This window comes from Pristiophorus japonicus, chromosome 2 (assembly GCF_044704955.1).
Source record: "Pristiophorus japonicus isolate sPriJap1 chromosome 2, sPriJap1.hap1, whole genome shotgun sequence".
NCBI lineage: Eukaryota > Metazoa > Chordata > Chondrichthyes > Pristiophoridae > Pristiophorus > Pristiophorus japonicus.
Genome location: NC_091978.1, coordinates 293,751,874 through 293,774,030, shown reverse-complemented (window position 1 = coordinate 293,774,030; position 22,157 = coordinate 293,751,874). Strand labels below are relative to the sequence as shown.

The window sequence follows — 22,157 nt, the reverse complement described above, 5'->3', positions numbered from 1 at the left end:
ACTACGTCACACTTTACTTTGAGCTCACAGTTTCCAGTCAGACTCTTTCTTCATACAAAGTGGGTTGCTCAGGATAGTCCGTGAATCTGAGTTTGATTTGGTTCAAGTGTTTCCGGTGAATTAGTCCATTTGAAAGTTTGACCCGAAACACCCTGCTCCCCTCTTTGGCCACAACTGTGCCGGGAAGCCACTTGGGACCTTGTCCATAATTCAATACAAATACAGGGTCATTGATTTAATACACGAGATATTAGGAGCAGTGATTAAAAGCTTGGTCACGAAAATGGGTTTTAAGGACAAAAGAGAGGTGGAGAGATGTAGGGAATCCACAGCATAAGGCCTAGATGGTGGGGCAAAGGGTGTGGGGAATTCACAAGAGGCCAGAGTTGGAGTAATGCAGAGTTCTTGGAGGGTTGTAGGACTCGAGCAGATTAGAGGTAAGGAGGGGTGGGACCATGAAGGGATTTAAACACAAAGATGAGAATCTTAAATTTGTGCTGGGGAACCGGGAGCCAATGTAGGTCACTAAGCACAGGGATGATGGGTGAGTGGGAATCGGTGCGTGATAGGATATGGCAACAGAGTTTTGCATGAGCTGGGGTTTATAGAGGGTGGAAAATGGGAGATTGGCCACAAGAACATTGGGTTAGGTGACAAAGGCACGAATGAGGGTTTCAGCAGCAGAAGTGGATGTAGGCGGTCTCTGAGATAGTGTTATGTATTTAACCCCTTGTAACCTGTGTTACACTACCACCAGAGGGCCTGCCTGTTGGGAGTCCCAAGGGTATATAAGCAGGGCACCCACGAGATACCTGCGCTCTGGAGTCTTATTAAAGGAGCTAAGGTCACAGTTGCTCATTGTACACAGTACTCAGTTTCATCTTTTATTATGGATTGGCGACGAGGCAACGAACAACCGCGCGAAAATGCAAAGAACAGTTGGTATCCTGGAGAAGTTCTCAGAAGGGGACGATTGGGAGGCCTTTGTGGAGAGACTCGACCAATACTTCGTGACCAACGAGCTGGAAAGCGACGAGAACGCTACCAAACGAAGGGCGATCCTCCTAACTGTTTGTGGGGCAACAACCTATGGCCTCATGAAGAACCTCCTAGCTCCGACAAAACCAGCAGAGAAATCCAATGAAGAATTGTGTATGTTGGTCCGAGAGCACCTAAATGCTAAGGAAAGTGTTTTGATGGCGAGATATCGGTTCTGCATGTGTCAACGATTGGAAGGCCAGGAAGTGGCGAGCTATGTTGCCGAACTAAGGCGCCTCGCAGGACATTGTGAGTTTGAGGGATTCCTCGAACAAATGCTTGGAGACTTTTTTGTACTGGACATTGGCCATGAGACAATCCTTCGCAAACTGCTGACTGCAGAAACTCCGAATCTAAGTAAAGCCATAACGATAGCCCAGGCATTTATGTCCACCAGCGATAACACCAAACAGATTTCGCAGAGTAAAGAAGTTTCGGCCAGTACTGTGCATAAAGTAATGTCGTTTTCGAGCAGAAATGTACATGGCAGAACGTACACGCCGGCTGCTGCTGCCGACCGCAGATGACCCAGATTCCGCCATCAATTGTTAATGCGAGGCAGTTAACACCTTGTTGGCGTTGTGGAGGTGATCATCGGCTCCATCAATGCCGCTTCAAGCACTATGTGTGCAATGGGTGCAGAACAATGGGACACCTCCAGTGAATGTGTGGGCGAGCTGCAAACCACCATGTTGCAGAGGAAGATCGATCCACTGTAGATCAGGCTGAATTGGAGACTCGTACTGAGGAGGCAGAAGTGTACGGGGTACACACATTCACTACTAAATGTCCACCAATAATGGTGAAAGTTGAACTGAACTGTATTCCAGTATCTATGGAACTGGACACAGGTGCAAGTCAGTCCATAATGAGTAAAAAGGCCTTCAACAGGCTGTGGGGAAAAAAGGCACACAGGCCAAGCTCCGCTCCATTTACAACAAACTAAGGACTTACACCAAGGAACTGATTCCTGTAATTGGCAGTGCAGAAGTCAAAGTCTCTTACGAACTCCCGCTGTGAATTGTGCCAGGGGATGGCCCCACGTTGTTTGGCAGAAGCTGGCTGGGAAAAATCCGCTGGAACTGGGACGACATCCGAGCGCTTTCGTCCACCAACAACGCCTCATGTGCCCAGGTTCTGAGCAAGTTCCCATCGTTGTTTGAACCAGGCATTGGAAGCTTCTTGGGGGCGAAAGTGCAGAACCATTTGGTTCCCGGTACGCGACCCATCCACCACAAGGCACAGGCGGTACTGTACATGAAGCGTGCAAAAGTGGAAATTGAGCTGGACAGGCTGCAGTGAGAAGGCATCATCGCGCCGGTGGAATTCGATGACTGGGCTAGTCCGATTGTCCCGGTACTTAAAGAGGATGGCACGGTTAGAATTTGTGGGGACTATAAAGTAATGATTAACCGTTTTTTGCGACAGGACCAGTACCCGCTACCCAAGGCAGACGACCTATTCACGACCCTGGCTGCAGGGAAGACGTTCACCAAGCTCGACCTGACCTCGGCCTACATGACGCAGGAGCTGGAGGAGTCTTTGAAAGGCCTCACCTGCATCAACATGCACAAAGGCCTGTTCATTTATAACCGGTGCCCGTTCGAGATTTGGTCGGCTGCAGCAATCTTCCAACGGAACATGGAGAGCCTGCTAAAGTCGGTTCCTCGCACCGTGGTTTTCCAGGATGACATACTGGTTACAACTCTTTTTGGTTGTAACAGAAATAAACATTAAATTAAGTGCCCCCTGATTAAAGTGGGGGTACACTCCAAACACTTTTCAAGTGCCCCTTTTTTTTTGCTTATTTTTTTGGCACTAAAACCAGAAATTATACAAGTGCTCCCTATAAAAGGAGAGGGGGACACTAAAACCCGGCAATCAAACAAATTAAACTTTAAAACATAAAATCAAATTAAAATTTGTTGCCGGGGGTGATAATGCACTCCAGTCCCTCCGGCGCCCATCTCTCGCAAAAGGCCGCGAGTGTACCGGTGGACACCGCGTGCTCCATCTCCAGGGACACCCTGGCTTGGATGTAAGCGCGGAAGAGAGGTAGGGAGTCGGGCTGAATGACCCCCTCGACCGCCCGCTGCCCGGACTGGCTGATGGCACCCTTGGCCGTGCCCAGGAGCAGTCCTCCGAGGAGGCCTTCGGACCTACCCACTCCCCTCCGCACAGGGTGCCCAAAGATCGGGAGTGTGGAACTGAAGTGGGACTGAAGTGCAACCAGAAATTGAGGAGCAGCCCCTTTAAATAATGGAACAGGGGCTGCAACCTCACACATTCAATAAAAACATGGAACACGGACTCTTCCAGACCGCAGAGATTGCAGGCGGCCTGGGAGACATACTGGTTACAAGTTGGGACACCATCGAACACTTGCAAAACCTCTGTTCTTAGTCGGTTGGATCGCATGGGGCTCAGATTGAAACACTCGAAGTGTGTTTTCCTGGCGCAGGAGGTAGAGTTCATGGGAAGAAGAATCGCGGAAGATGGCATCAGACCAACTGATGCCAGGACAGAGGCCATCAAGAATGCGCCAAGACCACACAACGTGATGGAACTGTGGTCGTTCCTGGGACTCCTTAACTATTTCGGTAATTTCCTACCTGGGTTAAACACCCTGCTAGAACCCCTACATGCGCTACTGCGCAAGGGAGATGACTGGGTATGGGGGAATTCACAAGAGGCTGCCTTTAAGAAAGCCAGAAATCTGTTGTGTTCAAACAAACTGTTTGTCCTGTATAACCCTTGTAAAAGATTAGTGCTAGCTTGCGATGCGTCGTTATATGGGGTCGGGTGTGTGTTACAACAGGCTAACTTATCAGGGATCTTGCAACCGGTCGCTGAGGCGTCCAGGAGTTTGTCCAAGGCTGAAAGGGCCTTCAGCATGATTGGAAAAAGAGGCTCTGGCGTGCGTTTACGGGGTAAAAAAAATGCACCAGTACTTAATTGGCCTCAAGTTTGAGCTTGAAACTGACCACAAGCCGCTCATATCGCTGTTCTGAGAGCAAAGGGATTAACACCAATGCCTCTGCCTGCATCCAAAGATGGGCGCTCATGCTGTCGGCATACAACTATGTAATCCGCCATCGACCGGGCACAGAGAACTGCGCAGATGCTCTCTGTCGGCTGCCATTGCCCACCACTGGGGTGGAAATGGCAGCCGACAGCGGACTTGCTCATGGTCATGGAGGCATTCGAGAACAAGAAGTCCCCCGTTACAATCCGCCAGGTCAGGACCTGGACCAGCCAGGATCCTTTACTGTCCTTGGTTTAAAAAAAACTGTGTCCTCCATGGGAGCTGATCCAGTGTTCCAGCGGAGATGCAGGATGCGATTAAGCTGTTCCACAGGCGCAAAGGCGAAATGTCCCTGCAGGCGGACTGTCTGCTGTGGGACAATCGCATGGTCTTGCCCAAGAAAGGCAGAGATACGTTCATATGTGAACTGCACAGCACACACCCAGGCATTGTAATGATGAAAGCCATAGCCAGATCCCATGTGTGGTGGCCTGGCATCGACTCAGATTTAGAGTCATGTGTGCGCCAGTGCAACACTTGCTGTCAGCTGAGCAATGCACCTCCAAACCGTGGTCAAGGATCCACGTGGACGATGTGGGCCCATTTCTAGGCAAAATGTTTTTGGTTGTCGTGGATGCTTACTCAAAATGGATAATATCTGTAAGCACGTCAACGGCCACTATTGAAGCCTACGAGCCTTGTTTGCCACGCACGGCTTGCCTGATGTCCTATTCAGTGATAATGGGCCGTGCTTCACCAGTGCTGAATTCAAGGAATTCATGACCCGCATTGGGATCAAACATGTCACATCTGCCCCATTCAAGCCCGCATCCAACGGCCAGGCAGAACGGGCAGTTCAGACCATCAAGCAAAGCTTGAAACGTGTGTCGGAAGGCTCCCTGTAGACCCGGTTGTCCCGAGTGCTGCTCAGCTACTGCACCAGACCCCACTCACTCACCGGGGTTCCCCCAGCCGAGCTGCTCATGAAAAGGGCGCTTAAAACAAGGCTCTCTCTTGTCCACCCTGATCTCCATGGTCACGTGGAGGGCAAGCGGCATCAACAAAGTGTGTACCATGATCGCGCAAATTTGTCACGCGATATTGAGATCAATGATCCTGTTTGTGCTCAATTATGGACATAGTCCCAAATGGCTCGCTGGCATGGTCACAGCCAAAGAGGGGAGTAGGGTGTTTCAGGTCAAATTGGCCAATGGAAAAACGTACAGAAAACATTTGGACCAAATCAAATTGCGGTTCACCAACAGCTACGAACAGCCCGAAGAAGACACTTCCAACTTTGACCCTCCAACACACACACAAGTGGCAACTGACATCACGGTTGAGCACGAAGCCGAACTCACCATCCCCAGCAGCCCGGCAAGCCAGGCTGCCCAACAGCCCAGTGAAGAACTGACCAAGTCACCCAGACCTGCATTTGTACCGAGACGATCGACAAGGGAGCGAAAAGCCCCAGATCGTCTCACCTTGTAAATAGGTGTACTGTTGACTTCACGGGAGAGTGATGTTATATATTTAAACCCTTGTAACCTGTATTACACTACCACCAGAGGGCCTACCTGTTGAAGTCCCAAGGGATCCCAGCCATCCCTTGGGAGCATGGTATATAAGCAGGTCTCCCACGAGGTACTTGCACTCTGGAGTCTTATTAAAGGAGCTAAGGTCACACTTGCTCATTGTACACAGTACTCAGTTTCATCCTTTATTATGAGTGCACCAGAGAGGATATGGGGTCAGAAGCTGAGCGCGGATTCAGATCGGGTGCTGAGGTTGTGAACAGTCTTGATTCAACCTGAGACACTGGCCGGAGAGGGGTGGAACTAGTGACAAAGGTATGGAGTTAGTTGTGGGGCCGAAGACAATGGATTCAGTCTTCCCAATGTTTAACTGGAGAAAATTGCGGTTTATTCAGGACTAGATGCCGGACTAACAGTCTGACAGCACAGAGGCAGTGGAGGGGTCAATGCCCACAACTGAAGAATGGCTAATTAGGTGAATTGTGGAGGGTTGCCACTAGCTATCTATCAACAAGAAGCAATTTTAAGAGGAGAGAAGAAAATTGGATTTTCTGTTTGAAAAATAGAGTGCAGACTTAGAAAAAAGTTTCAACATAAAAGCCTGAAGATGAAGAATGATGGAAAACAAAAGATTGTGTCCTTTGTGTTGAGATTTAAACAAATTTTTTTCAGTTTAAAAAGAAATTCTCCATCCCTTTTCACCTTCCTTACAAAGGATAGAAAGAGAAAGATGCCCTCTTTTTTCCTTTTATTTTGGATCGGGATTCTTCAAATTAATAAAGATAGGTTGAGATTAAAATGAATGAACCCTTGTCCCAGCAGCTTGGTTAACTCAATAGGTCAGATGAGAGATTTTTTTTCCTAAATTTGGATTTTGTTAAGTTTGTTTCATGGTTTGGAACGATCTCATTTTTCTGATCTTGCACCAAAACTAATGGCACTGAAATTAGGAAAAATGTATGTACATATTTGAAAAGTATTTATTGTTTTATCCCCTTTCCCACTTGGTCTTACTGTGGCGATGTTCCAACCAGGGTGGTGGGTCTACAGCCTACTACTGCCAATATAGTAGTCTAACTGGCCAGTATGAATTTCCATCTGAGATTTTTTTCACTCTCCCTGAAGCACCTGGTCTATTGCATTTCCACTTGCAGCTGCCCAGGAACTGCATTCTCCTGCACTGTGGTATAGTAATTTTGCACTTTGATAACATGATGCCACAATGCTTCAAAGAATGAGAGAAATACATATTTTTTTTAAAGTCCAGGAAATAGATTGGCTGGATTAGGAAAGGAAGCATTGGTGGATTGGATCCATTTGTACTTGGGAATTTAGATAAAAGCCAGATCTATTTTTAAATTTTTAATTTCCCAGTGAGAGAGCTTTTATTTTTTTGCCATTCTTCCGCGCCAAAAACAATATCAACAAATTTCAGTATAATGTCAAAAAAGGAGTGGGGCTCACTATACGAGGTAATTCCCCCAAAATCCTGCTAGTTCCTCCACCTCAGCCGCCAGTGCAAAGTGTGCCTTGTATTGCCAGGATATCAGTTCGAGGAATTTTTGGTTCACAATGTCAGTTTTCTAACAGCAATCATAAAATGGAGCTTTCTCTTCAGAAGTCCTGAGATCTTTGGCAAGAACAGTCCAACTCTCAACAAGGCAAAAAGGTGCCACTCTGAAGTTTCTATTGCTGCTTCCTTTATGCAAATGACCCTCTCCCCTCGCCCTCCCACCAATACCTGAGATTTTGGCCAGAGCCAGGCTGGAGAAGACTAGTGGCCAGAAGTCCCACATCACTGCACTTCAGCAACAGAGCAGGTTCGATGAAATTTCGGCCTTATAACTACCACCATGTTGTCATATATTTAAGTAAAATATCTGGGGCTGGATTTTTGGGTCGCTTGTGCCTCAGTTAGCGCCCCAGAAGGGCGATAAATAGATTTTCTTGGCATAACGACGGGCGTACAACTTTTACTGCCCGACTGGCGTTTTCGGCTAATGGTTTGTGGCGGTCCAAAAACTTATCGCCCCGACCTCGACTTTCACTGAGATCATGATGTCAATCCTCACGCAACGCTGCACTAGCGCTCCAGAAGCAAATTTCGGCCCTTACGCCTCATTAAACGCCCGCCCCAGGAAACGTCTGAAAAAACAGGCATTCCCAGGGTGCAGCAGGCGGTATTGGCAGCATTTTGAAATGGGGAGATAAGGATCCTACATCGCACTTCACAGTCATTGCAACGGATGCGCCCATAACGCTGTGTGGGGCCGAGACTTACAAACAGCACTTTTATCTGGCATTAGTGTCCTTACAGGGTCCAGGAGAGGATTTAATGGGGCTAATATTAGTTTGCCAGTGTTTCATTCTACATGCTATTGCCAGGCAGCGTCAAGCTAGAAGAAGGGCTGATAGTCATGTCAGCCAATGGATGAGGAGAGGCTGAAGATGTCTGAGAAGAGGGCTTACCCCCCACAGCTTTACAGGTACCGATGTTCGTACCTCCAGCTATCTGAGGAGCAGTGTGTGAGAAGGTTGCGCTTCCGAAAGGAAACGGGCTGACACAGATATGCCATCTCCTACAGGCAGACCTACAGCCTTCCAGTGCCAACAGGACTGCGCTGACCATTGCAGTGAAGGTTACTGTGGCGCTGGCCTTCTATGGCTCCAGCTCCCTCGAGGCAGCAGCATCCGACATATGCAGCAGCACATCAGCACCTCATAATGGACTGGTTTGCTTGAAATAGAGGAACCTGAGGGATGCACCTAATACCGGCCATGCATCGTGCCACAATAAAGGCACATCTACACTGAGCTTTGCAACAATACGCAGGACACCAACCCGGGTCAAAGTGAAATATTTATCTAAAAAATTTACGAACAATGAGGCCTCAGTGCCTACAACAAGGCTGCTCGAGGGCTGCTGTGTAAGTGGGGCAGACAATGCAGATGGTTTAGGAAGACGCCCTGGACCAGCTCTGGGCTTGGAAGGCCCGGCTACTGACTGCTGTGCCTCAGCATCGGCGGAAGCAGTCTCCCAACAGGTCGGGTGTGGACTGCGTAAGGTGCATGGACTGAGAATCAGTGCTAGGATCCAGAATGCTGTCACCCTGAGGAATGATAGCACCTTCCATCTCCTGGGAACCACTGAACTCAGACAGGGCTGGGCCTCAGCATCCGGAGCACGATGTGTCATCACAACTTGCTGGCCTGCTTCGGCACCATCACTTCCCGTTGGACAATGGGGAAGACAGAGTATGGCAGCAGTCATCGCCTGCATCACATCACCAAGCTGCGTTGTCACTTCTGCCTGCAATGTGATTCTGCAACGTAATCAAGGGCATGCGCCACGTACTCTGGCATGCGACTGTCGCTGCTGGAGTTCACCTGCCTCTGAGAGTGGTCAAAGCTGGAGTCCGGAGATGCAGGGTCAATGCGTGAGTCAGCCTCCACAACACTCAGCGAGTTTGTTGATTCTCTCGGGGATCCTAACCAATGCACCCATGAGCTCGCGGTGCATCTGTGTGTTTTCACTGGACATTGCCACCAAGTCCAGGTCCTTGTCTGCCTGTTCTTCAGCAGGACATCTGAGCCAACTCATCCTCTGGGGAGCTGACCTCCGAGCTTCCCCTTCTGCTTGGTGTTGTTGTAGGCCACTGGGGCCAGGAGCCTCAGTCGTCCAACCCTGGAAATCAGCCTCTTCCCCAGATTTTGTCTCCACTTGAGTGGCGACTGCTGGGCTCTGCGGTTCAGGCTGCAGACCTTCATCACCTCCCTCGTCGTCTCCACCATACCCAGACGCAGAAGGCTCCTGAGAAGGCATTGCAGGTTGTGGCTGGTCATCTGCAAACAGAAAAGAACAGCCGTGTGGTTAGTAGAAGGGGCGGGGGCAGGGTGATAGCAGGAAGGTGGCATTGCAGATGTAGATGTAAAGGGGCTAGGCAGCTTCATATTGGGTAGCAATGAAGTTACACCAGTCGAGTGTTCCATTCACATACCGTCACTACCCGAAGGGGGCTTGGCATTGCCCCTGGCAACAGTGCAACTGGTGTTCCCATGAGGGCCAAGACCTGTTCCTCAACCTCTGTTAGATCAATGAGCTCAGGCTCTCTGCCTCCTATTCAGAGATGCTCCCATCTGTTGTGGGAGAGTTTCGCCTGCAAAAAGGACAAAAAGAAAGGTTCAGTAAGGATCCACCTTCTGCTATGCCACATATGCCTTCTATAGTTAAATAGCTGCGACTGTGTGCATGTGCAAATGTCTTCTCTTCAATGTGTGTGGCTGTTGAGTAAGGCATTACAAACACTGGAAGGAGGTGAGAGGCAGATAGAATAGCGGCTCACGGTGATGCCAATGAAACGCAAATCATCAATGTCCTTGAGGCTTGACGATGATTAGGGTACAAGAGGATGCATGCATCCTGAATGCAGAGGTAATGGCTGGGGAAGATATTCAGCTTTCTGCTGCATTCTACAGCCCACACCATGGCCTGCAACACATTGAGAAGGGGAAGTTCCATAAAACACTTAACATTGTGTGAGCCATTGATCTTGGCAGCATGCAAGGCCTACATAAATGTTAAGGGTACTCACCCTGACCATCCTCATGAGGTTGTTGAATTTTTTCCTGCATTCAATGCCAGTCCTGGCCACCCTGTCAGCTGCTGAGACTTCCTGTGCTGTCTCATGCCAGATGTGTTTGTAAATACTGGGCGGCAGTCTCCCTCCCCGAACAAGATGTAATGATCTCCACCTCCTTTCCACAGCCGTAGCTAAGGTCTCAGAAGCCTCTTGGGGAAAACCTCCTGGCACTCTGCCTGCCCTGTTGCTGCTCCATCTCTGCAGAAGTGCAACTTCTTGGCCGGGTCTTCTACCCATGCCGCAGGAGGCTGCCGTATCCAGAAATACCGTCTGCGCCCTGGAAACTCTTGAGCGCATCTGCGCATGCGCAAAATGGCGACCATCTTTACCACCGTGATTTTCGGCTCGGGCGCTAAAAGTTCCTGGTGTGATGCCTGATTTAGCGCCCCTGATCATCAAACCTCTCTTGGCCGAATTTTTCAGACTTGGGCGCAAACTGTTCCCAGACAGTATCAGAACGACCCCACCGCCAATGCTGTCCAAACATTTCCGAAGCCAAAAATTCAGCCCCAAGTATCTAAAGAGGAGAAAATGGTGAAAAGTATTGAATTATTAAATGCATCATTGTTTCTACCAGTGTCTGTTGATCGTATTTTAAAGGCTTGCATTACTAGCGCTTAAAGAATCTGTAAGATACATTTTGATGTATTTTTCCCTCAGTGACTTTCTTTAGTAATGTATTTATTTTACGTAGGTGTGCAGTGGATCAGCATCTCACAGACCCTAATGGCAATGTGACCATCCTTTGTGCAGAGTCAAATACTTGGAATAAATCATCAGGAAGAATAATCAAGATAACAAGGGGAAAAGATTATGGTAATTGTGAATCTCAAAGCATGCTTGTTGGTGCGTATATTTTTATTTTGAACAGCTGCACATAAATATGACATGCTTTTTATAGAAAAATAGTTAAAAGGTGATAAAGAGGCTATACTATTGTGACTAAAATTACAAATAATTCATCCCTCCCTAACATTTCATATAATGCAAGTAAAGCAAATGTATTCCTAATCTGTTATATTTAGCTAACATTTCCTGTCAGAAATGAATGCCAAGGTTGTTTATGTTTTCAGAAACCGAACCTCCAGTGGTTGAATTCAAATCTTCTAGTCACAGCCCTTTAGTGGGTGGCTTTATATACAGAGGATGCCAATCGAGAAGACTTTTTGGAAGCTATATCTTCGGAGACCGAAATGGGTATGTTTGCAAAATTTCCATAAAACTGTGCACACAATAAATTTGGTGCTTGTTTGCTCCTGTAGTAAACACTGCCTACAAAAAAAATATTTTAATCATGTTTTCTGAAGATTCTCTAGGTTGCATTACATAATATATCCTTCGGAAAGAATGCACTGCAGATTATATACACACACACCTCTCATGTTCAGAGTGGAAGCAAGTCTTCCTCGATTCCGAGGGACTGCCTATGATGATGATAATGACCAGGGCTAAAAGGCTTAAATTATGAGGACAGGCTGCACAGATTAAGCTTGTATTCCCTTGAGTGTAGAAGATCAAGGGGTCATCTAATTCAGGTGTGATGATTAAAGGAATTAATAGAGTAGATAAAGAGAAACTATTTCCTCTGATGCAGGAGTCCAGAATAATAGATTTTTGTTTGGTCAGGATATTAATGGATACAGAACAAAGGCGGGTAAATGGAGTTAAGGTACAGGTCAGCCATGATCTAATTTAATGGTGAAACAAGCTTGAGGGACTGAATGGCCTAGTCCTGTTCCTATAATAGTCTAGGTTTTCTGATTAATGTCTGACTTAATATTAGCGCTAATGAATAATCATAGAATTATAGAATGATTTAGCACAGAAGGAGCCAATTAGGTATCCACAGGCACTGGCCCTTAATCCCATGTGCTTAACAAGTCTGTTATGTGGTACATTATCCAATGCCTTTTTAAAGTCTATACACACCATCAACCACACTACCTTCATTATCCCTCTTCATTACTTCATCAAAGAACTCAATCAAGTTAGTCAAACCTGATTTGCCTTTTTAAAAAAAAATCCTTTCTGGCTGTCATTTATTAACCCATATTTTTATAAATGACAGTTAATGTTGTCTCGGATTATTGGGCTCAATTTTCCCAAAGCCTGTTTTCTGATGTGTTTCCAGAGTTACGCTGGGGTTTCTAAGCGAGAAATTCGTCAGAAATATTTTGCCAAACTTTCCACCATGTATAATTCGAATTTGGCGCTGCGCAGCGTGTCCAGTCCCCTCCGGGGGAGGGGGGGAGGGGCGGGGGAAGCCTACTGTCTGCGCCAAAAAACAATACCGCACCTTCTGCACATCGTTCCAATGGATGCGCATGCTCAGTACAACTCTGATTTGGCAGTTGGTCATTTTTCAAGAGACAGTTGTGTGTGAGAAGGAGTGCTGTGAGAGCATTGGAAAAATCACAGCTGGAGCAATACAAGATGCAACGCGGACCAAGGACCAAGAATTTTTTGCTGGAAGAAGTGGAGGCACTAGTTACTGTGATTGAGAACAGATGGCAGCAGCTGGATACACAAAAGTTCACACCAAAAGAAATTAAAAAACGCTGGAACCAAATTGCCGAAGATTACTGTGCAATGGTGAACACCATGAGATCTGGAAGCCAGTGTAAAAAGAAATGGCAGGACCCTGGTCAAGTAGTTAGTGTAAGTAACATTTTCATTTATTCAATGCAATTGTAAATGTGACCAGCTGTATATGTCCCACCCAGCAGAAAGACACCCTCTTTAAAAAGTTGCATTTTCATCTTTGCACAGGAAAGTGGCGCACAATAAAAGGGAAAGAACTCGAACAGGAGGAGGCCCGGCAAATCTGCACCCACTGACACCTTTGGAAGAGAGGGTCGCTGCTTTGATGGGTCCTGCCTGGGGAAAAACAATCAGTACTGCACAAGCTGGGCCCACACTCGAGGGAAAGGGTAAGTCCTGAAAATTCATCATGGTCCTTCAAATCAGCCTGCTGTCTGGCCTGCGATGTGTGATCCTACTCATGCCACCCACCCTGCCCCCTCCTCTGCTGCTAACCATTTGTATGTTCTGTTGTATTTTGCAGAGCTGGAGGCCAACCCTGACGATGCAGAAGAAGATTCAGACAAGGATGAGCCTGAAGAGGAGAACATCTTACAATCCAACCCTCCAGACCAAGAAGGGGAGTGGACCGAGCTGGATGAAGCTCCCACTGTTGTACTGAAAATGGAGGAATATGTCAGCCCCTTCCGTGACTAGTGGTTTGAGTGTTGGTAGGAGATTCCATGGTTTCACACCTTCCGAGGTTGCGGGTCCCAGTAGTGGGGTGCAGCGAGACATATCCAGAGCCCCATGTCCCAGGCTGCGGGCCCCAGTGGTGTGGTGCAGCGAGGCACACCCAGGGCCCCACTGTCCGAGGCTGCAGGTCCCAGTGGGATGCAGCGAGCCACACCCTGGGTGAGGAGGGGAAGGAGAGCTCGACCACGCTCTCCTGAGATGCAGGATGTAACAGATGTGGTTCAGATTATGTCATTAAGTGTGGAGAGCATTGACCTTACCCGATGACTCCTGGACACCATCAGTGGGGTGAGTGATGAGGTAGCGGGACTGTCGGGAGACGTAACAACACTTGCACGGACCGTCAGTGAGGGAATGTCAGAAGTAGTACAAACCACGACACTGGCATTGAGTGAGGGATTGTCAGAGGTAGTACTGGCCATTAGGGAGCAATTGTTGCAGTCCACTGAGACACTGTCAGGGTGCATGAGGGACGGCATGTTGGAGTTAGCTGCTGCAATAAGGGAACATGCCCAGACCCCGCACCGATTGACAGAATCAACTGCCACTCCCACTGCAATCCCCACACCAGCCTCTGAAGAGCCCCAAGCTAGGCGCTCCAAATTGCAGCCTGACGCTGACGCCCCACCCTCAAGACATGTGCAGTACCCGAGATGTTAGAAGGAATAAGCTTGGTACCAAGCCCAAAAACACTGCGCCACCGCCTGTGGGCAGAGGTGGTGGAGAGTCCAAGACCAAGCGCAGCGGGCGGTGTTAGACTGAGGGGGATGAGAGATGGGTGCAGCCTTTCTTTGCTGCTGTTGTTATTATTGTTACTGTTGTAACTGTTCTCAAATTAAAAGTTTTTTGTAAGTTATGTAAATTTACAAGTTTATAAATTATAACATTTTTGAGTGATCTTAAAGAGTGATCGTAAAGTTTGACACAAGAATAATTTTTTTAAAGTTAAGTTAAGTACATTGTAAACTTTTAAATAAAATATATTTTACATTAAAACTGAATCAAGTTCCATTAACACAATACAACATTACGGAACAGCTCCAAACAATAAAATGTTCACTGATGAGCTGTTGGTGCAAGGCTCGGGTAATCGTTAAAGGAGCACAATGGCCCGCCGTCGTGCTCCGAACTCGGCACTTGCATGGCTTCCTCATCCTCGTCGTCGTCATCATCCTCCTCCTCATCCTCATCCTCATCCTCATCATCTGCATCTTCCACATTATTATCATCAGCCACTCTCACCGCAGGTGGATCTTCCACTACCAGGTGCTGCTGCCTAATGATGGCTAAGTTAAGGTTATGCAGCACACAACAGTGAACTGACTGACAATCTCAGGGGAGTACAGCACGTAGCTTCCGGAATGGTCCAGGCATCAGAAACGCTGTTTCAATATGCCAATGGTCCTCTTAATGATGCTGCGCGTTGCAATGTGCGACATGTTGTATTGACGGTCAGCTTCCGTCCGGGTTACGCGTAGGGGCTTCATGAGCCAGGTGGCGAGGCCGTACTCTTTGTGGCCCAGTAGCCAGCTCTGCCCTTCTGGCTGCTGCTGCTGAAACATAGGATGACGCATCATGGGTGCTGCCAGGGTATCTTGCATCGCCTGACATGATGCGATGCATGTTGTCACACATGAGCTGCACTTTAATGGAGTGGAAGCCTTTTCTATTCTTATGCATCTCAGAATCTTGCAAAGGTGCTCGCAAAGCGATATGGGTACAATCAATGCAGCCCTGTACCTTTGGGGAAACAGCAATCCTTGAGAAGCCCACAGCCCTGTCATGGATTGCTTGGAAGGTCATGAGGAACTTGATAAAGTCATTCCTCCACGCATACAGTGCAGCCGCGACCTGGTGAGTGGAGACATGTGTTGCATGCTGAGAGATAGCACACACATCCCCAGTTGTAGCTTGAAACGATCCAGAGGCATAGAATGAAAGTGCAGCTGTAACCTTCAGTTCAACTGACAAAGCAGTCCTTCTGGCGCTTCTCGGCTGCAGGTCTGATTTCACCAACTCTCAGATCTCACTGACAACTTCTTTGCGGAAACGCAGCCTTCTGACACAGTCTGCATCACTCAGGTACAGGTATCTCCCTCTCCGGGCTACAAGCCATAAGATTGGCTATCTCTCTCCCTCCCCGGGGGAGTGTTTGCTAGTGCTGTTGGGGAGGATTTAAACTAATATGGCAGGGGGATGGGAACCAATGCAGGGAGACAGAGGGAAACAAAAAGGAGCCAAAAGCAAAAGACAGAAAGGAGATGAGGAAAAGTGTAGGGCAGAGAAACCCAAGGCAAAGAACAAAAAGGGCCACTGTACAGCAAAATTCTAAAAGGACAAAGGGTGTTAATAAAACAAGCCTGAAGGCTTTGTGCCTTAATGCAAGGAGTATCCGCAATAAGGTGGATGAATTAATTGTGCAAATAGATGTTAACAAATATGATGTGATTGGGATTACGGAGACGTGGCTCCAGGATGATCAGGGCTGGGAACTCAACATTCAGGGGTATTCAACATTCAGGAAGGATAGAATAAAAGGAAAAGGAGGTGGGGTAGCATTGCTGGTTAAAGAGGAGATTAATGCAATAGTTAGGAAAGACATTAGCTTGGATGATGTGGAATCTATATGGGTAGAGCTGCAGAACACCAAAGGGCAAAAAACGTTAGTAGGAGTTGTGTACAGACCTCCAAACAGTAATAGGGATGTTGGGGAGGGCATCAAACAGGAAATTAGGGGTGCATGCAATAAAGGTGTAGCAGTTATAATGGGTGACTTTAATATGCACATAGATTGGGCTAGCCAAACTGGAAGCAATACGATGGAGGAGGATTTCCTGGAGTGCATAAGGGATGGTTTTCTAGACCAATATGTTGAGGAACCAACTAGGGGGGAGGCCATCTTAGACTGGGTGTTGTGTAATGAGAGAGGATTAATTAGCAATCTCATTGTGCGAGGCCCCTTGGGGAAGAGTGACCATAATATGGTGGAATTCTGCATTAGGATGGAGAATGAAACAGTAAATTCAGAGACCATGGTCCAGAACTTAAAGAAGGGTAACTTTGAAGGTATGAGGCGAGAATTGGCTAGGATAGATTGGCGAATGATACTTAGGGGGTTGACTGTGGATGGGCAATGGCAGACATTTAGAGACCGCATGGATGAAGTACAACAATTGTACATTCCTGTCTGGCGTAAAAATAAAAAGGGGAAGGTGGCTCAACCGTGGCTATCTAGGGAAATCAGGGATAGTATTAAAGCCAAGGAAGTGGCATACAAATTGGCCAGAAATAGCAGCGAACCTGGGGACTGGGAGAAATTTAGAACTCAGCAGAGGAGGACAAAGGGTTTGATTAGGACAGGGAAAATGGAGTACGAGAAGAAGCTTGCAGGGAACATTAAGGCGGATTGCAAAAGTTTCTATAGGTATGTAAAGAGAAAAAGGTTGGTGAAGACAAACATAGGTCCCCTGCAGTCAGAATCAGGGGAAGTCATAACGGGGAACAAAGAAATGGCGGATCAATTGAACAAGTACTTTGGTTCGGTATTCACTAAGGAGGATACAAACAACCTTCCGGATATAAAAGGGGTCAGAGGGTCTAGTAAGGAAGAGGAACTGAGGGAAATCTTTATTAGTCGGGAAATTGTGTTGGGGAAATTGATGGGATTGAAGGCAGATAAATCCCCAGGGCCTGATGGCCTGCATCCTAGAGTACTTAAGGAGGTGGCCTTGGAAATAGCGGATGCATTGACAGTCATTTTCCAACATTCCATTGACTCTGGATCAGTTCCTATGGAGTGGAGGGTAGCCAATGTAACCCCACTTTTTAAAAAAGGAGGGAGAGAGAAAACAGGGAATTATAGACCGGTCAGCCTGACCTCAGTAGTGGGTAAAATGATGGAATCAATTATTAAGGATGTCATAGCAGTGCATCTGGAAAATGGTGACATGATAGGTCCAAGTCAGCATGGATTTGTGAAAGGGAAATCATGCTCGACAAATCTTCTGGAATTTTTTGAGGATGTTTCCAGTAAAGTGGACAAAGGAGAACCAGTTGATGTGGTATATTTGGACTTTCAGAAGGCTTTCGACAAGGTCCCACACAAGAGATTAATGTGCAAAGTTAAAGCACATGGGATTGGGGGTAGTGTGCTGACGTGGATTGAGAACTGGTTGTCAGACAGGAAGCAAAGAGTAGGAGTAAACGGGTACTTTTCAGAATGGCAGGCAGTGACTAGTGGAGTGCCGCAAGGTTCTGTGCTGGGGCCCCAGCTGTTTACATTGTACATTAATGATTTAGACGAGGGGATTAAATGCAGTATCTCCAAATTTGCGGATGATACTAAGTTGGGTGGCAGTGTGAGCTGCGAGGAGGATGCTATTAGGCTGCAGAGTGACTTGGATAGGTTAGGTGAGTGGGCAAATGCATGGCAGATGAAGTATAATGTGGATAAATGTGAGGTTATCCACTTTGGTGGTAAAAACAGAGAGACAGACTATTATCTGAATGGTGACAGATTAGGAAAAGGGAAGGTGCAACGAGACCTGGGTGTCATGGTACATCAGTCATTGAAGGTTGGCATGCAGGTACAGCAGGCGGTTAAGAAAGCAAATGGCATGTTGGCCTTCATAGCGAGGGGATTTGAATACAGGGGCAGGGAGGTGTTGCTACAGTTGTACAGGGCCTTGGTGAGGCCACACCTGGAGTATTGTGTACAGTTTTGGTCTCCTAACTTGAGGAAGGACATTCTTGCTATTGAGGGAGTGCAGCGAAGGTTCACCAGACTGATTCCCGGGATGGCGGGACTGACCTATCAAGAAAGATTGGATCAATTGGGCTTGTATTCACTGGAGTTCAGAAGAATGAGAGGGGACCTCATAGAAACGTTTAAAATTCTGACGGGTTTAGACAGGTTAGATGCAGAAAGAATGTTCCCAATGTTGGGGAAGTCCAGAACCAGGGGTCACAGTCTGAGGATAAGGGGTAAGCCATTTAGGACCGAGATGAGGAGAAACTTCTTCACCCAGAGAGTGGTGAACCTGTGGAATTCTCTACCACAGAAAGTAGTTGAGGCCAATTCACTAAATATATTCAAAAGGGAGTTAGATGAAGTCCTTACTACTCGGGGGATCAAGGGTTATGGCGAGAAAGCAGGAAGGGGGTACTGAAGTTTCATGTTCAGCCATGAACTCATTGAATGGCGGTGCAGGCTAGAAGGGCTGAATGGCCTGCTCCTGCACCTATTTTCTATGTTTCTATGTTTCTATCAGCAATCTCTCTCTCCTCTCCTCCTCTGTTTTCCCCCCCCCCCCCCCGGGTTTGTTTTGTAGCCGAACCCCAAGCCCCTATGTCTGGGCGCGAGGCCGATTCTGCCGGCCAAACCTACAATCCTCCAGGCCTTCTTCAAGACGTTCAGAGGTGGCGTGTGAGTGAGTTTAAAAAATGAGAAAACTTATGAAATCCAACAAATTTACAATTCTACGATGACAGGTTAAAAAAAAAGTTGAACTTTATTATTGATTTTGACAGTGTTCGTGACTCCCTCCAAAATCTTCAATTTAAAAACAATGATGCCTTATCAGTGCAGATTTGTGAATGTGCGCTGGTTTCTTAACTCAACAAAAGGTTTTTTGGGAGTGGCCAGATACGCCAACGTAATGGAGAAAAATGTTGTCCAATTGAAAAAACCGGCACAAATATGAGGGAACGCCCCCTCTGAGGTGGAAAAAAAACTGGCCTAGAAAAATCGGAACTAAGTCCGTTACGCCACGCAGATCGCAGAGGGAAAGTTTGGAGAAAAAAAAATACTCCAAAAATTTAACTCAATTCACCAAAAAAAGCAGCCTATTCCAAACAAAACAGCGCAAATCTCTGGGGAAAATTAAGCCCATTGTTTCTAAAAGTTTCCCTACTAATAACGTTAAGCTGGCTGGCATGTAGTTGCCAGGCTTATCCCTCTCCCCCTTTTTCAACAGAGATGTAACATTTGTAATCCTCCCAGCCTCTGGCACTACTCCCATATCTAAGGAGGATTGGAAGATTGTGGCCAGAGCCTCTGCAATATTCCACCCTTCTCTCAGCAACCTAGAATACATCCTATCCAGACCGGGTGATTTTTCTACTTTGCGTGCTGCCAACCTTTAAGTGCCTCCTCTATCTATTTTTATCCTATCCAATTTCTCTACTGCCTCCTCCTTTACTATGACATTGGATGGGTTACTGCTGATATTAAGGGAATGCTGATCAGAATGTGGACCATCATTTTGTGTGCTATGTCATCCTAAAATTGTTGAAAGATATGACTTAGCATCCTGTTATAATATCTGCCTGAATCTGCAACTTACTTTAAGTTCCAAAATTTCACTTCTTCAAATCCAGCAGTAATCTTGATTTTGAAGAGGTACACAGTAGTAATGGTACACCTACAAAACAAACAGGTGCACATTTCATCATCAAAGATTCAGTACTCCCTCTCATTCTGTCATGCAATTTTTTTAAATACTATTATTTTTCAAATACTTCCTGACCATGCAGTTGTGCTATGTGAATGTTCGGTTATGAACACTTAATGTTCGTAGGCATTCTATGGGCACAAGTTTCGGGCCGCGCCTAAAACGGCGCAACCCGGACCTGGACGCCCGTTTTTCGAGCCACAAAGTGCGCCTAAAAAAAAACTCACCTATTCTCTGGCTCCCTGCAGGTCCTCTGGAGCTGGGCGCGGCGCAGCACGAGCTGTGGGAGGGCGGAGCCAGGTCCCTGCGCTGAAAACAGTGCCGGGACCTCTGCACATGCGCTATAGTGGGCGCGCAAGTGCAGTAGCTCCAGGTGCCCAAAACTGTGGGAGGGGCCCGAAGCACACCGCCCCTGGCCGAATGGCCTCACTGGGGGTCCGTGGATAAGGCTCCTCCCATCCGACCCGACCCCCGCTCTCCCCGACCCCCGCACTCCCCCCCCCCGGCGACTCGACCTCTGCTTCCCCCGACCCGACCTCCGCTCTCTTCCACCCTCCCCCCCCCCCCCCCCCCCCTCACCCGACCCGACCTCCGCTCTCTTTCCACCCTCCCCCCCCCCCCCCCCCCTCACCCGACCCGAGCTCCGCGCCGCAGCCCCCCCTCCCCCCGGACCTCCGCAACCGCCCCCCCCCCCCCCCCCCAGACACCACCTACCTGTAAATCCAGCACCCGAAGTCTTGGGCCCGGCCGTTCAGCCGCCTTCTCTCCTCCTCCCTCCCTCCCTCCCTCCCTCCCTCCCCCCCTCCCCCCCTCCCTCCTCCCCTCCCTCCCTCCTCTCTCCTTCCCTCCCTCCCTCCTCTCTCCTTCAATTCCCTCCCTCCCTCCCTCCCTCCTCTCCTCCCCCCTCCCTCTCTCCTCCCTTCCTTCCCTCCCTCTCTCCTCCCTCCCCTCTCCTTCCCTCCCTCCATCCCCTCTCCTTCCCTCCCTCCCTCCCCTCTCCTTCCCTCCCTCCCTCCTCTCTCCTTCCCTCCCTCCCTCCTCCTCCTTCCCTCCCTCCCTCCTCTCTCCCTCCCTCCCTCCATCCCCTCTCCTTCCACCCTTCCCTCCCTCCCTCCCCTCTCCTTCCCTCCCTCCCTCCTCTCTCCTTCTCTCCTCCCCCTCTCTCTCCCCTCCCTCCCTCCTCCCTCCTCTCTCCTTCCCTCCCTCCCTCCCTCTCTCCTTCCATCCCTCCCTCCCTCCCTCCTCTCTCCTCTCTCCTTTCCCTCCCTCCCTCCTCCTCCTTCCCTCCTCCCTCCTCCTCTCTCCTTCCCTCCCTCCCTCCTCTCTCCTTCCCTCCCTCTCCTCCTCTCTCCTTCCCTCCCTCCCTCCTCTCTCCTCCCTTCCCTCCCTCCCTCCTCTCTCCTTCCCTCCCTCCCTCCTCTCTCCTTCCCTACCTCCCTCCTCTCTCCTTCCCTCCCTCCCTCCTTCACCTTCCTCCCTCCCTCCATCCCTCCCTCCTCTCTACTTCCATCCCTCCCTCGCTCCTCTCTCCTTCCCTCCTTCCCTCCTCCCCTCCTTCTCTCCCTCCCTCCCTCCCTCCTCTCTCCTTCCCTCCCTCCCTCCTCTCCCTTCCTTCCCTCCCTCCACTCTCCTTTCCTCCCTCCCTCCTCTCTCATTCCCTCCCTCCCTCCTCTCTCATTCCTCCCTCCCTCCTCTCTCCTTCCCTCTCTCCCTCCTCTCTCCTTCCCTCTCTCCCTCCTCTCTCCTTCCCTCCCTCCCTCCCTCCTCTCTCCTTCCCTCCCTCCCTCCCTTTCTCCTCTCTCCCTCCCTCCCTTCCTCCTCTCTCCTTCCCTCCCTTCCTCCGATCTCCTTCCCTCCCTCCCTCCTCTCTCCTTCCTCCTCTCTCCTCCCTCCCCTCCCTCCCCCCTCCTTCCCTCCCTCCCTCCTCTCTCCTTCCCTCCCTCCCTCCAATCTCCTTCCCTCCCTACCTCCAATCTCCTTCCCTCCCTACCTCCAATCTCCTTCCCTCCTCCCTCCCTGATCTCCTTCCCTCCCTCCCTCCTCTCTCCTTCCTCCGATCTCCTTCCTCCCTCCCTCCTCTCCTCTCTTTCCCTCCCTCCCTCCATCTCCTTCACTCCCTACCTCCAATCTCCTTCCCTCCCTCCTCTCTCCTTCCCTCCATCCCTCCATCCCTCCTCTATCCTTCCCTCCC

General features: G+C 48.7%; 1 protein-coding gene across 1 annotated transcript in view; it reads left to right on the top strand.

Annotated features, from left to right (window-relative positions):
* Nucleotides 1-22,157, top strand: part of hhip (hedgehog interacting protein) — a 233,580-nt gene that overhangs the window by 77,488 nt on the left and 133,935 nt on the right. Inside the window, exons 8-9 of the mRNA XM_070865050.1 lie at nucleotides 10,933-11,054; nucleotides 11,312-11,435. Coding sequence (XP_070721151.1) covers nucleotides 10,933-11,054; nucleotides 11,312-11,435 — 246 coding nt within the window. The remainder of the gene's footprint in view (nucleotides 1-10,932; nucleotides 11,055-11,311; nucleotides 11,436-22,157) is intronic.